Raw genomic sequence first — 15,570 nt, forward strand, 5'->3', positions numbered from 1 at the left:
GAGACAGAGGAGGGGGACGCGAGGGCAGTGTAGTGGAATGGGAACGAAGCGCTTTGATTAGAGATCTCCAAGGAGAAGATTGCTCTCTCCAGATGCTGATATCCAAAGCACTTGACAATCACTGGCAAAACGCAAGAGCAGGCAGCGGTGTCAGGACAGCTCCATCCAGGTGCTGAGTCCTGCCCAGCATTCACTATTCAGACAGAGGCACCAGGTCCAGGCCAGGACCTGCCCTTCACCCAGTGCCCTGGAAGACGGCAGCCAGCTTCTACCAACTGCTGCGAAGGCAGGTAGGGCAAAAAGGCAGCGTGAGTGGCTGCGGCTGTCCCCAACAGGGTTCAGGCGTCGCGTGGTGTCCGGTGGCGCCCGCAGCCCCAACCCCATTTCAGGCTCCAACTCGACTGGAAGGCAGCTGATACAACCTAGGGTTCTCGGGCTTGCCAACCGCGACCAGAGGTCCTCTGGAGCTGCGCCTGGACCTGCGATCCGTGGAGAAGACGATGGATCCCACTAGGGACTAAGCGCCCCTACCCGTCTCCCCAGCCCCTCCAGCTTCCTTGGTCTGCTTCCCCGAAGGCAAGCCGCAGTCCGCACCGCCTTTTCCCTCTCCCGTGCCCGGAGCTCCTCTTTCCTCTCTCCCCACCTCATCCGGACCCATTCTGGGACCACCATGGCCGCAGCCATCGCCAGCGGCTTGATCCGCCAGAAGCGGCAGGCGCGGGAGCAGCACTGGGACCGACCGTCAGCCAGCCGGAGGCGGAGCAGCCCCAGCAAGAACCGCGGGCTCTGCAACGGCAACCTGGTGGATATCTTCTCCAAAGTGCGCATCTTCGGTCTCAAGAAGCGCAGGTTGCGGCGTCAAGGTCTGTGTGGGTCACTATTGGGAGGTGCACCCTCAGATCTCCCCATCTCCTCTTCTGCCTGGGCCTCTCCGGGCTCCCCTTTCCTTCCTCGGTCTTCCAGTACCCACCTCCCGCCCCAAGTCTCTCTTACTAGCGCTCCAAGCTCCTGCGGACCGCGGGAGCTGGGAACCTGCACTCAGGCAACCTGTAGCCCAAGGCTGAAAACTCAGCCTTGCCAGAAGCTGGCAAGTTGGCCTGTTCCCGCCGGCTTCCTCTGGGCTCTTGAGTTTCAAGTGGGCTGGGTTCCAGAAAAAATCTTTCTACTCGGAGGGTCTTAGCTCCTCACGGGGATAGAGTCTGACACCAAAATACTGGGGAAAGATCTCCTACGCAACACCTCGAGGTCGCGTTGGCAGCTTTCGCTCTAATTGGAGGTGTCAGGAATTTCTTTGTGTCTGATCTCACTTGGCCTCCCAGGTCTTCCGGAGATCTCCTTGGCTCCTGGACCTTGGTGAAATGTGGTGATCCCCACACTGCCTTTCAGCACAGTATAAGATGTGTGTGGAGGGTGTGTATGTGTGAGTTAACGGCTAGTTCGATTGAGATTTGGGGAAAGCTGCTTAGCTTGCAGCATCAAGCACTCCGAAGCCCTTGGGTCACATCTTCAGATACACAGACAGGCACAGACGAAAGAAGAATGAGTCTTAATTGGGGGTTTGGCAACGTATACACCCCCAGTATAGATCAGTTTTAATTAAAGGACTCAGGAGCTACATGAGGCAAACCAAGCAGTTACCACATACAGATGAGTAGAGTAGCTGCCTTACTATACTTTTTCTTTTCTTTTTTCCTTTTCTTTCTTCCTCTTCCTCCTCTTCTTCTTCTTCTTCCTCCTTCTCTTACTTCTTCTTCTTTTTTAAAGCGAACAACTGGTGCCTGGCATGACCTTCTTTTCCTGCCTTTAAAATGTCAGGGTCTGAGAAAGCAACCCACTAAGGAGCCAGAGCCTAGTGGCTTTTGTTCATCTCTGTTTGTCTCCACATCCAGTTGCTAAGGGCAGTTGCTTTGTGGGGTGTTCTGTGGGAAAGATGGGGATTGCTAGCTTTTTGTAACTATGTGTGCTTGTCAGGAAACATGAAAGGATGCATTTATGTTAATAGCAGTATATGTTTGCCCCTCACATTGTATTCTCAGTGCCCAGCTGTATTTGTTTTAAGTGTCCTGTTGTTCCAAAGACAGGAGAGAGAAGCATATGCTACACATGTGAATCTATGTGAGTGTTCCACACATTTACAGATTTAAGACCAAAAGTTTTAATGCTTATTTTTAAAAAGGCTAATGCTAAATATTTTAAAGGAAAATAGCTAATTGTGTCACATTTAGAAATTGGAGATTATTTGCTCTAGAATCAAGCTTAAAAGGAAAACATATGAGAAAAATCAGAGTGGCTGTTTTAAGGGAGATTAAATTATATTAATATATAATTATAGACATATAATACTTTTTGTTGAAGTATTTGGTGGCAAGGATATTTTCAGAACACTGTTGAAGCTATTAAGAAAAATGGATTTTAATTTCCACTTTAGCCTAGAGCTTTATTCAGCAAAACTCTATATTAGTAGAGACCAGCTTGAATGTTTTAAATATAGTTGATTCATAAAAATTCCCATGATCATGGCTTAAAGTCTTTGTTTCTCCCTTTATTTCATCATGCTATCTCTAGAACACAGTTCTCATCAGGTAGAGCTACAAATTTGCCATCTACTTGAAGTAAATAAACACATTTTATTCTAAATAAGATGATTATCTTAATATAAACAATTATTAAACCTTTTAGTATTTTCTTTAAATGCACAAACAATAGGTTATTTTATGAATATGTATAATAAATTTTTGTATCATATTGGGTGGTGAAGGAGGGTTTGCTTTGCACTTTTGAGTTTTAAGATGGGTTATACTTTTACTCAGATATAAATAGACATATGAGCTCCCTAATAGCCTGTTTCACCACTTCAACCCTGACTGTTTTCTTGGTATTCATGAGTTCAAAGTCACATGCATGCCTCAAGGATCTCTAAGAAAACTATATTTGAGGTCACTCTTGCTCCCTTACTTTTGATGAGATGATGGAAAAGAAGATAAGCTAGATGAAAACTTCATCAGAATCTCTTCTTTTATTCTCCTTCTATTTCTTATATATAAAGAAATATATTCTTTAGTGAAAAAATACAGCTATATCTCAAGTACCAGAAAAAAATAATTTATTATGATTAATTTAAACAAATAAATACTAAAACTTTAGTATGTAAATTATGTATTAATATAACTACATGAATTTATTTTATGTATAACTATATAATTATTTCAATATTTTATCAAATATTATTTTAGGGAATCTTTAATGCATATTTACCTTTTTCTTCAATATTTATTCTCTGCATAGGAATGACCCTCAGAAACTTTACAAATTCCATTTTGTGTATTTAAATATGAAACTTTTAGGTATGACAACTCTATATGACTTCATATTTGAAAATTATTAATTTGACTAATAGTTATTAAATCTTTTTAATGTTTCAGGTATTATATAGAACTGATGATGTTCCTTACATCATGGACCTTACAAACATGGAGTAGAAAATCAGTCATTGCACATGGAAAAGAAGAAATTATAAAACTCAAAATCCTGTAAAGTAGAAAAGCATTAGGAGGCTGCGGTGGAGATCCATGGGGAGAGGGACTTAATTAGATTAGGTAGTTAGGGTGGGCCACACTGAGAACTACAGTTTGAGGGCTGACCTGTGATAAGGATACAAAGATTTGAAGAATAATGTGTGTGTGTGTGTGTGTGTGTGTGTGTGTGTGTGTGAAGACCTTGACATGGGAAAAATTATAGCCAATAGGGAGAAGCAAAGGAGGTGTATAAACAAAGTACACTTTTGTTTTACAGCATGGTCTATTTTGGCTGAAGTTTACATTTTGCCACATAAATACAAATACACTTGACATGTTGGCAAACATAATGAAGAACATTTTTATATTTTGTATGTTTGAGAATGGTAATATACATTTCTTAAATGTAGAGGTTTTTATTTTCTTTTTAATGCTTCTTTAAGTAATAGTTAATTTAATGTGAAGAATATGACATATTTACTTATGCCCTTTTGGGTAGAGTCCTACCTCTCATAATGATCACCTTCAGCTCCTAAAGAAGAGTGATTTTTTGCACCAGTTCAGTACCAGTTGTACCATTTTGTCTTCTTGGAAAGGACAGAAATTTGCAAGATGGTCTTTTGTAGTTGGGTGGGCACCATGACTCTATCCTATCCTGAACTATTCATTTCCCTCTGTTCTTTTCCTACCTCCATAGACTACAAGTACCATTCAGAGTCCCCCAGATTAACCATGTGCTTTCAAATCCCTGCACTTTTGTTTGTCCTTTATTCTTTGCATAGCATCCTCTGTCTTCCATCTTCATTTGTTGAAATTATCCACATTTCTTAAAGCTTGGAGAAAATGCCATCTCCTCTGAGAAGTACTTCCTTATCGAAGATAAGTAAAAATAATACTTCTGTAGTATTTTATACCTCACAGTGTTGTGTAATCCAGTACACAAGAAGCAAAGTCTATGTTTTCCATACTTTATAAACTCTCAAATATTGGTAGAGTGTCTTCTATGCTCTAGGTACTCATCATTGACCTTGAATTGAAGTGAAATAAATAAGGCCAACAGTTCTAAAGCTAAAAAAATGTCCTTGAACTACAAGGACACCTTGAACTAGTGCTATAACTAGACCATTTTAGAAATATACTTTTTAAACTTTTATATATTTTTACTTTCATAAATATATACATATACTTTACACCCTATTTTTAAAGAATTAGGAATTTATTACATATTTGAGAGTTAGTCTGAAAGATGCAAGAATATAACCAACCTTATTTTAAGGCTTAATTAACTCATAATAATAGATATTTAGATATTTTCTAATTTAGCTAAAGAAAGAAGGCCCAAAGCAGTAAACATTGTGCAAATAGTTTTATTGTTTTTATCTTAACAAAAATAAAAACTAAAATAGAAACTGTATGCAGTGATGTATGATGTATGAACATGTTATCCTAAAAGTGTTACATTTTATTAGGAGTTTTAAAACCAAACAAGGACCTTGATTGCCTACAGAATAATAACATTTTAAAATCTTCCTTATGGCTAAGGCAATTGCTTTTGCAATGTACCTTTTATATATTTTTTGGCTACTGTCATAGGAACCATGGTATCATGTGTCATGTATGTTCAATCAGTAATTGCATAGGTTACCATAGTAGGTTGGGTATGCTATAAATAAGGTTAAATAAGATGATTTGCTTTGGATTGAGATATATTCATAGACTGAATTGACTCTACATATATTGAGAAAACAGTATTGTTAGCTGGTGAAAATGTCCTTTGTTATTTCCTAATATAAATTTTCAGAAGCACCAATCCCACCAAGTCATCCCCCCTGGTTACCAGTATTAGTTACAAAATTCATTTTATATTTTAAATTATTAGAATTATTAGTAGAGTTTTGTGTTTAACCCCCAAATTCTGTTTTTCTATTAATAACTTTATTCTGTATAATGTTACCATAAGAAATTGTTTTTAAATAGACATGGATCTCCCTCTCTTCAGTGTAACATTGTATCTTCTAAATTTTATTTACTTAATTTAAAAATAGCACAGACAATTACAGGATAATGTAGATACAGTGTTTTTCAGACCGATTTATCTATTTAATTCTGGAAATCTAGATTTATTTCTAGGTATATTTTATATTAATTTTCCCACAAATGATGAGAAACTTTAGCCAAAAGTGACGATGTATTTTGATAATACTAGTTGTACATGATGTTTTATGTATTGTCATTTTAGCACTTAAGAACTAAAAAAAAAAGAAAAACAAAAATATGATGATAAGCTTAAATACAAAAGAGATCATTTTCAGGGGGTTGATGCAATTTGGTCAGTTATACTTGTTCGCATGACTAGGAAATAGCTAATTTAGTAATTTTATCTATAGTGATTCCAATGTTCATTTTAAGACAGGTTACAGACACGTCACAATTTACTGTTTACTGGGGGTGAGAAGATAGCAGTAGGAAGTGTTAGCAGGAATCTAGATACTTAAAAAACATTTTATGGTAGTTACTACTTTGTCATTTAGGGGAAAGACTCTTTTTATGAAGCTATATTGTCTGAAATTTGTGTGTGTGTTGAATATGTTTCAACCTATGCATTTATAGTTCTCTGATATCAAGTTTAATAGGGACCTATATAATATGATGATGGCGGAAAACTACTTAAAGTCAGTATCTCACCTGTATATGGAATATAATTAACACTCCATAAGTATTTTTTGGGTGAAGAAAAAATCCTGTATTTCCCCGGATTTATATGTGGTAAGGTGCTATAGATGACACTTGAAATAAGTGTGCACATTGCAATGGCTCTGATTGACTATCTATTAATATGTTTAATGACTAATTTATATGACTGTGTGCCAGACTCTGTACCACTGAGTACTCTTTTATACTCACAGCAAACCTAAGTAGTAGGTATACTATAGAATCCATGCATTGATACATTAAATTAACCATTAATGGGTGATACACTAATATTATCCATACATCCACTTTATAAATGAAGAATCTGAAACTAACAACAACAAAAACCAATTAAATAAATTGTCCAAATCCATAGAACTTTAAAAGGGTGGGGCCAGAATTAAAACACAAGTTGCTAGGCTGGCTCTAAAGTTTCTGCTCTTAACCAAAACCCCTTCTCAGTTATTGCCACATATGTTTTATCATCTCAATTAGTTGAAATTTATTCCCATTTCACAGCAAAGGAAAATGAGGCTCAACAAATTTATATTTTTCCAGAATACTTAAACCTAGGATGTTATACCACCCAAGTTTGACAATCTGTGCTTAAACTCTCTATTCTCTTACCACTTTATACTCTTTCAATTATTTATGTCATTGTGAACTCATCATAATTAGAAGACATTACTTCAAGGCAAGTACATGTTCAACATAGATCTGTTGATTAGATGCATGCAATAGTGTATTATTTTTTTAATTGAGGCTATGAGAACAAAGCCTTGTTTTTGTGAAATTTGGGAGAAGACACACAAAAAGTGCTAGATTTTATCAAGCCTTTTTTGACACAGGAATGCTGTCTTGGGTTTACAATTGTTGGCAGGTGACGCATGTTGATATTACTTCCTAAATGAATTGCAACATTGGCCCAAAAATCTGAAAATAATTTAGTGTGTTTTCATTAGCATATAATAAATTTCATGTTAATTCTTTCATTAATTTTTTAAGACTAGGTATTTTAGACATTTCTAATTTATAATCAGATACCTTATTTGTTACATTTGATATTGGGTGTATTGTACAAACTATCAAGGTTATACATTAATCACAAAAACTACAGACTGTTAGAAATCTAGATACTGTGCATTGAATGCTGCTTTTGAATTAGCATGTTGTTTCAGAGTCCTTTTCTAATGAGTTACTAGATCTTGTTCTTAGTATTGATATCAGAAGAACATAATATAGTCAAATCTAAGTGGTTTGTAACTTGTCTTGCACACTTTGTAGAAATTGACACAGGTGGATATTTAACTCTGGGGGAGCCTTACAAATCTAGTTTTCTTATTAGAATATTTTATTGACTTACATAGGTTTTATATTCTTGTTACCTTGCATGGTAAAACTAACTGGTTAATCCAACTGTCAACCTACTTTGAACCTTCATCTGCACAGCTGATTTTGACTGAAGAAAAAGCACACATATACACACATGAATTGGTTCTATTTTAAATTTGTAATCATTAACATCAAGTGGACCATTGATATATGAGGTCAGTCTGGAAAAAGTCCAATCATTGTTAATATAATGAGAAGAGCTTATGTGACATTGATGTAACCTGGCAGCCAAGGAGAATGGACTGGGAATGTGCAGAAGTGAATGACAACTTCACTGTACTAGACAGAGGGGACAGTAGATGCCACTGACTGAGCATATGTCCTGTATGGCTGTGGTATTCTAACTGACTGTGGTATTCAGTCTAACTGACTGAATAGAGCAATGAATCTGCATTAAATTTTGTGTTAAGCTTGAACATTCCTCTGTGGAAGCTATTCGGATGATTCAGAAGGCTTTTGGGGATGATGCAAAGAGTGCAGTGCAAATAAAAGTGTGGCACAAACACATCAAAGATGGCCAAGAATCTGTTGAAAGTGATCCACATTCTGGAAGGCCTCCAACAAGCAGAATACCTGAGAATGTGGACCGCATATGGGTTGCAATCAACAAAGATTGGCAACTGACAATGCGAGAACTAGAAGTTGATTTGGGGATTCCAAAGACTACCGTGTCTGAGATATTGACACAGGGTCTTGGCATGAAACATGTTGTGGCAAAATTCATTCCATGTCTTCTGCTACAAGAACAGAAGGAACATCATGCAACAGTTGCTAATGAGTTGGTTCATATGACTACCGATGAACCAAATTTCCTCAGGAAGGTCATAACTGGAAATGAATCATGGGTCTATGGCTATGATTCAGAAACAAAGGCCCAGTCTTCCCAATGGAAGTCACCTCGTTCTCCACATCTGAAGTGCAGCAAAGTCATAGTAAGATTAAGTGCATGTTAACTGTGTTTTTGATTGGGAAGGTGTTGTCCATCACAAATACTCCCCCTTTGGCCAAATAATTAATAAAGGGTACTATTGTCAATGTTTGTCCATTGAAAAATGCAATATGCTGAAAATGGCCACAGCTATGGACAACTGGTGATCGGCAGCTTCATCACAACAACATACCCACTCATGTATCATGTCTTGTGCAGAGTCTTTTGGTAAAACATCAAATCATCCAGGTCACTCAGCCCCTCTAAAGCCCAGATTTGGTGCCTTGTGACTTCTGACTTTTTCCAAAGCTAAAATCACCCTTGAAAGGAAAGAGATTTCAGACCATCGAGGTTCAGGAAAATACAAAGAAACAGGGGTGGTGATTCCATCAAAGGATTTCACAGAGTGTTTAGAACAGTAGCGAAGATGCTGGGAGAACTGACTGATGTTCCAAGGTGCCTGCTTTGAAGAGGACTGAGGCATCATTGCCCCATGCACAGTGTTTCTTGTATCTTGTATCTTCTTCAGTAAATGTATCTGTCTATTTGTCATATTGCATGGCTGTATACTTTCTGGATAGGCCTCCTGGGTACCTGATAATGAACTCTGATAACATAGTTAACTTTTTTACATTTGACTTTTGGTTTCTTTAAATATCCTAAACTTCTGAGGAATGACAAATGGTGGAGCACTAGCAATTCAAGTTTAGGAATAAATTTAGAGATAGTTCTATTATCTCCTGGTTCTGTTCTCCAGGGTAATACGTAATCTCATGGTTCAGTGACTAATCCATGAGTATGGTCTTTTTTTCTCAGGGAACTCTTGAATTTTTGGTGGGCAATTATTTGTTTTCTTCATATCCAATAAATTTCTTCCTTATGAAAAGTTCTTCAAAATAGCCAGAATCTTATTGCTTAATGTGTTTTTATTCTGCCACATGCTTCATTTTATCTCTTTAAATCTCTGTAAATAATTCCTGCCTAGCCCTTGTTACATTATGCCCTTTAAATATTTGTTCATGGCTTTGTACCCTCCTTATCATGTGGCCACCTTAAAATTGTTTAACTCTATTAATCTTTCTGCATAAGTAAATGTCACCAGTACCTTAATCATTTCTGTAGCTTAGATTGTTCAATAATTACCTCATCTTTATTCATCAAATGAGATGACTGCCATTTTCATGAAGAGAATTTTATGCTGAGGCCAACTTTGGTGTAGAGGACTGAATGGATGAATTGTATCCCTCCTCTCTGGGGGTTGGCATGGACTTACAAGGAGGGATGAGGAAATTGTGAAAGACTGCAATGCAGAAGTATGTGTCGTGGCTTCATGCCTGAAAAATAACAGAAAAATCTAGGGAAAGTAAGTAAACATCTATGATTAGAGGCATATATATATATATATATATATATATATATATATGCCTCTAGGTGGTTATTTTCATTTTCATAGATGAAAGGAAATGAAGTAATTTTCCCAGTGATTTACTCTTGGCAAAAATAGTATTTGGTTGCAGGTCTAACTGATATTGGGTGTACATTTTTAGGATTAATTAAGTGGAACCTAAGTAATAACAAAATCAAATATTCAAATGTCTTTCCATGTTTATTTCTGGGGTGGGCTAGACTATTGGCTACACTTACCTCTGTTCGTTCTTCTGTATGAGATAAAAGGTGCTTCAGCAGCCACTGTGATCAGCAATGTTGCACACATGAACCACCTCACATAGAAGTGATGTCAATGGCTATGCATACACGTTACAATTTCTTCTTGTTGACACTAGCTCAACAAGCTGTATGGAATGGCAGAATCCAGTCACAATCATTCCATATTCTCTTGGATTTATTTTTGGAGTAAGTTATCACAGAGCATGTGGCAATGTTGAAGTTAAGACTTGAAGTATTTCATGTTTTGGAACTTTTGTTTCTTCAGTCCAAGGCCCTTACATTTTGGAAAATTATAAAACTATTAAAAATTGCTGAAGTTTCAAGAATATAGCAATAAAAAGCAAATATCTTCTCTTCCCATGCTACTGCTGCTGACCTAATGCAGTTTTTATCATTAGAAATGTCTCTGGTACCCAAATGCTACCATGACTGTTGTAATTTTTAGTTTTTTGGTGGGTTTCTTTTTTTGGTATAGTCAAGTAAAACTGAGACTCACAGTACCATATTAAGCACTTAGCAACTTCTACACCAACAAATCAACATAAAGGTAAAATTTTCATGTCCGTGTGGGTTTTTCTTTTGTCCAATGATAGTAGTAGCAAGAGATTATTTCATCACAATCTTTCTAGGTATATTCATTTATAACACAAATATTCTCATTGGTTTACTTTTATAAAAGGAAACAATAGCATTTTGCAACTTTTTTATATTACTGCCTTTTAACATTAACTAAAATGCCATCACAGTTGACTTTTCTTACTGCTGTTCCTTTTTTTCAATTTTTCCCTTACAAATGTCCATTGTCTTCTAAGTAGGTCTTGTTGATTGATTTTTCTCCTTAAAATGTGAATGAAAGGAAATACTCAAATATCACCTGTACTGCCTCTCTCATACACTTCTATCACTATTATATACCACTATCCTTGTACAACCCAACACTCCACAAGCAACACCAGCCCTCCATGATCCACTTGTGTAATGGTGAGAGTGTAGATTCAAACATGAGAAACCCTAGGCCTCACTGTCCTCTTACTGGCTGAGTTCTTAAGGCTGAGTAAACTCTAGCATGTCTGTTAATAAGTGGAGACTTCTATGCCATGTGCAGGTTGGGTAAGATTATTCGAAAGACACATTTTAGTTTTAAATTCTTTTTCTTACTTGTTTAGAAGCCCACATGGGCTAGACCTTAGATAAAATAAGACTAAGCTACATTCCTTTGCCTCAGAGATTACATTTAAATTATAAAGCTATCCATCTATAGAGCAGAAATGTCCTCTCAATGGTCTGTTCTCAGTGTCTGTCTCCCTGTCCCTCTGCTCCAAAATCCCATCTCCTAATGCCTCCTGTGCTTTTGGATTTGCTTTGGTTCTATGCTTCCAGTTGGCTGCTCACTAAATAAAGCCTGAAAGTAGGTGGTTAATTATTCCTGTATATCCTACTTATTCTACTACTTAAGAATTTTAATCAAATAATTACAATATTGGCCATTGGTCAAGTTTGAGACAACATCCGCTAAAGGTGTTTCTCTGTGTATCTGTGTGTGGGGGAAATGGTATGTGTATATAAACAGAACAATGTGAAGCATGCTATGTGTTTCAGATACAATATGAGGCATAAAAACAAATTAATAAACAAGTATCTTCAATTTCAAATTTATATATGGATAAATTCAATATGTATATTCAAATATATATAAATTTTAAGTATGTATATATTTAAAATTGGTGTACGCATCTCCCAATTTCCCGTACCTGTTATTATCCCACTTCATCTTTATGCAGATAAAACCACAACTCCCCTATATTCACAGATGTGAATTTTGAGATAGAAAGTAGAAAAGAAGTTACTCAGGTCTCTACTAAAAGTCAGTTTATCACTCACAGTACTTCTAGAACTCAATGTATTTAGACACCTCTGGCTTTTTTATTGTTATTGTTGTTTCACCTCAACAAACTGCATTATATTTTTCTGGGGTTGATGTCTGCACAGAATTATCTTAAAAAATTAGTCTTGATGTACATGATCCAGTCACATTAGGTACTAAGTTAAAAGCCATATGAAAGGAATAAAGCTTTAATGAAGGAATATGAAAACAATGGCATGCCTAGAAAGGTATACCTAAAATGGATGACTACACACATGCACAGCCCACAATCATCTGCAACTTAAATGAATGTCAAGGTGCAATAGAAATTTCAATCTTCAGTTTTAATTTAAGTAGTACTGCACAAATTCATCAATAATAGCATACCATGACCAATAGCAACTAGAATGCATTTAAAGGGAATGAAAAATAAAATAAAAGTAAAGAAAACAGAAAAGCGGGAAGAGTATTCTAATGACAGCATTTGAAGGAATAGAAAAATAAGGTCATTGGTATATTAATCAGTTAAACAGGGGCAGCAAACTTTTTTTCTTTTCAAAAGAGAGGGAGAAGCACTAAAAATAATGTTCTCAATTTTAAAAAGTTGAATTAATCAAACATAGAACTAAAGCTATCAGACTTGTATCAAAAGTGCTGGTTTTAAAAGTAGGCTACACAAATATGCTTCTGATTAGTGATCAGCTAGTGAAAATTTAGATTCTCAAAAAGCACCCTCAAAAACAGGGCTTGGAACATGAAAAGCATCCTTTGGTAAAAATCTCAGTAAATATTAATTTTCCAAATGAAGAAAATAATTATAAGTCAAGAGGATTCCTTTATGCTTTAGGGAGGTGGTTATTCTGTAGTTAAAAATACATCCAAGATTATTCCATTTAAAGAGTGTATTAGACACAGATAGTTGGATTAAACATTTTCCTTAATGTTGCTGTATTAATATTGGCTGGAATCATCTTGTTTCATGAGAAAAATGTGGATGATCCATATAGTGCATATCCTAATATGGGATTTCAAGTTTCAGTTAAGAAAGTACATTACACAAAGAGGAATTTTTGATATTTGCTTATTGGGTTTATTCTTAAGAAATAATGTAAGCCTCTTTTATTTATATATCTCTGAACTTGCTCCCACCACTCCCCCCAAAAAAACAACTTAAATTGAAACACTATTAGGAAGCTAAAAAGAGGACAGAATAAAAGAATAAAAAGTATATAAGTGTATATATAAAATATGTTATATGTTATACACACATGAATGCATGTAAAGGACAGTGTGGTCAAGCAAGCAGAATTCTAAAGGTTGGAATTTTGTATGGTCTTTTATGTAAGTCTCATATGTGTTACCCTGCCCAAGTGTCTATATTATCTTGTCCTCTTTAAGCATCTGTTAGCCTTGAATAACCTAAAGGAGTTGCCAAACTGATAATCTTGAGATATTCTCATTGTTGCAAGTAAATATAAGACAACAAATACCTTAGCTAATCAAACTTTAGTGTTATCTTCACTGAACCTCATAAAATCTCCTTAAAGTAGACAACATTATGGCTATTTTTCATGTGGAAAAATGGAAACTTATGGATATTACTAATTTTTCTGGGTCAATTAGTCCAGACCAGAGGAGTAGTAGGATTACCAACTTTGCATTTTTAGATTTCTAGTGTGAGAGGTGCTCTCTCATGATACAATACCTTGTTGCCTGAAGTATTCTTGATAATGAAAAAGAAAACGATGCAGAGAACATTCTTTCCAGTCAGGATTGGAAGTTTGCCCTTCGTAAATGGGAGAGATGATAAGAAGTATAGCTCTAGTTCACCTTCTCCCACCTCTTCTTTCTCTTATATGCCTCTATATAACTGTGAACAATCCACTCTACTTTTTGGAAAGACTTTTTAAATTTTTCATTAAATTTGTGACACTATAAAATATGAGACAACCTAACATAATAAATATTCTTCCCTAACCTTTGGGAAACATTATAATTCTTCCTTTTGTCCATCCTTAGATTTCATTTCTTAAAGGGTTTGTTTTTCTGTGGATTAGAAAATTCTCTGAGTATTTCTCAGGCAAGACTACACTTGAAAATGTAAAAAGTTCCTAGCATGAAACACTTCAGACGGTTTACTAAATGACCTATAAATTGAAGATGATATGTATGTCATCTAAGACTATGACATCTGCCCAGAAAAGTACAGCCACTATGAATATAATGGGAACAGTCTACATGACATTGATGTTACCTGGCATTCAAGGAGAGTGCACTCCAATGTGTATGCATGAACAACAATGACCTCACTGTACTAGTCAGTGGGGGTGGTAGATACCATTGAGCGAGCATGTGTACTGTGTGGTCATCACATTCAAAATGAGCAATGAATCTGCATCACATTTTGCCTTAAACTTGAACATTCTTTAGTGGAAACCATTTGGATGATTCAGGAGGCTTTCATGGATGAAGAAATGAGTGCAGCACAAATAAAAATACAGGGAGAGGCTGGGAAGATGGTGACGAAGTACGATGGAGCAGATTCTAGCTCCTGTACTCGTGGGTGAAAATCCTGGCAGATCTATAGAGAAACAGCACAATAAACCATCAGTTACCCAGCATTTATGAAATTAAAAGACCAGAGATTGTGACCAACGCTGAAACACCAGACAGCCGGAGAGTCAGCTACGGGAGCTGGGATACACACAGCTCCTGTGCTGCCGCCATAGCAAAAGTCCTGGGAGCCGGGGAGTCAGGTACGGGAGCCAGACACTCCAAGCCCCTGTGACGGTCCTGGGCACCAGAAGAGTCAGCTACAGGAGCCTGGACATTCTCGGCCCCTGTGCCGCTTCCATAGCTACAGGACTGGAGCCCCGGGAGTCAGCTACGGGAGCTGGGACACTCTCGACCCCTGTGCCACTGCCATAGCAACAGGCCTGGGAGCTTGAGGAGTCGAATACAGGAGCTGGGACACTCAGCAGTGGTAGGCAACCAGCATGGGAACCAGCGCGAGGACCAGCACTAGGACCAGCGTGAGAGTAGGTGGAGACGGAGAACATCAAGATACCTGAAGGAGTCTGCACCACTAAACTTCACAGATATCATACAACAGAAGTTCATGCCATAAACCAAGGGAGTCAGAACAGATCAATTTAAGAAGAACAGAACAATTTAAGAAGCTGAGACTTAAAAAAAGAGTCTCAAAGAATGGGGAGACAAAGAAACAATACCCAAATGAAAGAAAAAGCAGAAACTTCAGAAAGAATGTTAGATGAAATAGAGGCTAATCAACTATCAGATAGTGAATTCAAAGCACTGGTTATTACGAAGTTCAAAGAGCTCACAACGAGCTACCAGAAACTACAGGGGAACTACAATGATCTCACTGCAAACTATATCAACATGAAAAAGGAAATAGAAACTATCAGCAAGGGACAAGAGGAAATGAATAATACACTTTCTGAATTGAAGAACATAGTAAAAAGTTTCAAAACTAGGAAAGATGAGGTGGA

The 15,570-nt window shown here is 36.9% G+C and overlaps 1 protein-coding gene across 3 annotated transcripts in view; it reads left to right on the forward strand.

The window, feature by feature from the left end:
• Positions 1-15,570, forward strand: part of FGF14 (fibroblast growth factor 14) — a 784,900-nt gene that overhangs the window by 560,874 nt on the left and 208,456 nt on the right. The window contains exon 1 of one of the 3 annotated variants that reach the window (XM_037168012.2): positions 671-863. The exons of the other annotated variants lie outside the window; for them this stretch is intronic. Within the exon in view, the coding sequence (XP_037023907.1) occupies positions 671-863 (193 nt within the window). Of the gene's footprint in view, positions 1-670; positions 864-15,570 lie in introns of those variants that run through there. 3 annotated transcript variants of the gene reach the window in all.

Source organism: Artibeus jamaicensis, unplaced genomic scaffold (assembly GCF_021234435.1).
Source record: "Artibeus jamaicensis isolate MK-2021 breed Jamaican fruit bat unplaced genomic scaffold, CSHL_Jam_final contig_559, whole genome shotgun sequence".
Lineage (NCBI taxonomy): Eukaryota > Metazoa > Chordata > Mammalia > Chiroptera > Phyllostomidae > Artibeus > Artibeus jamaicensis.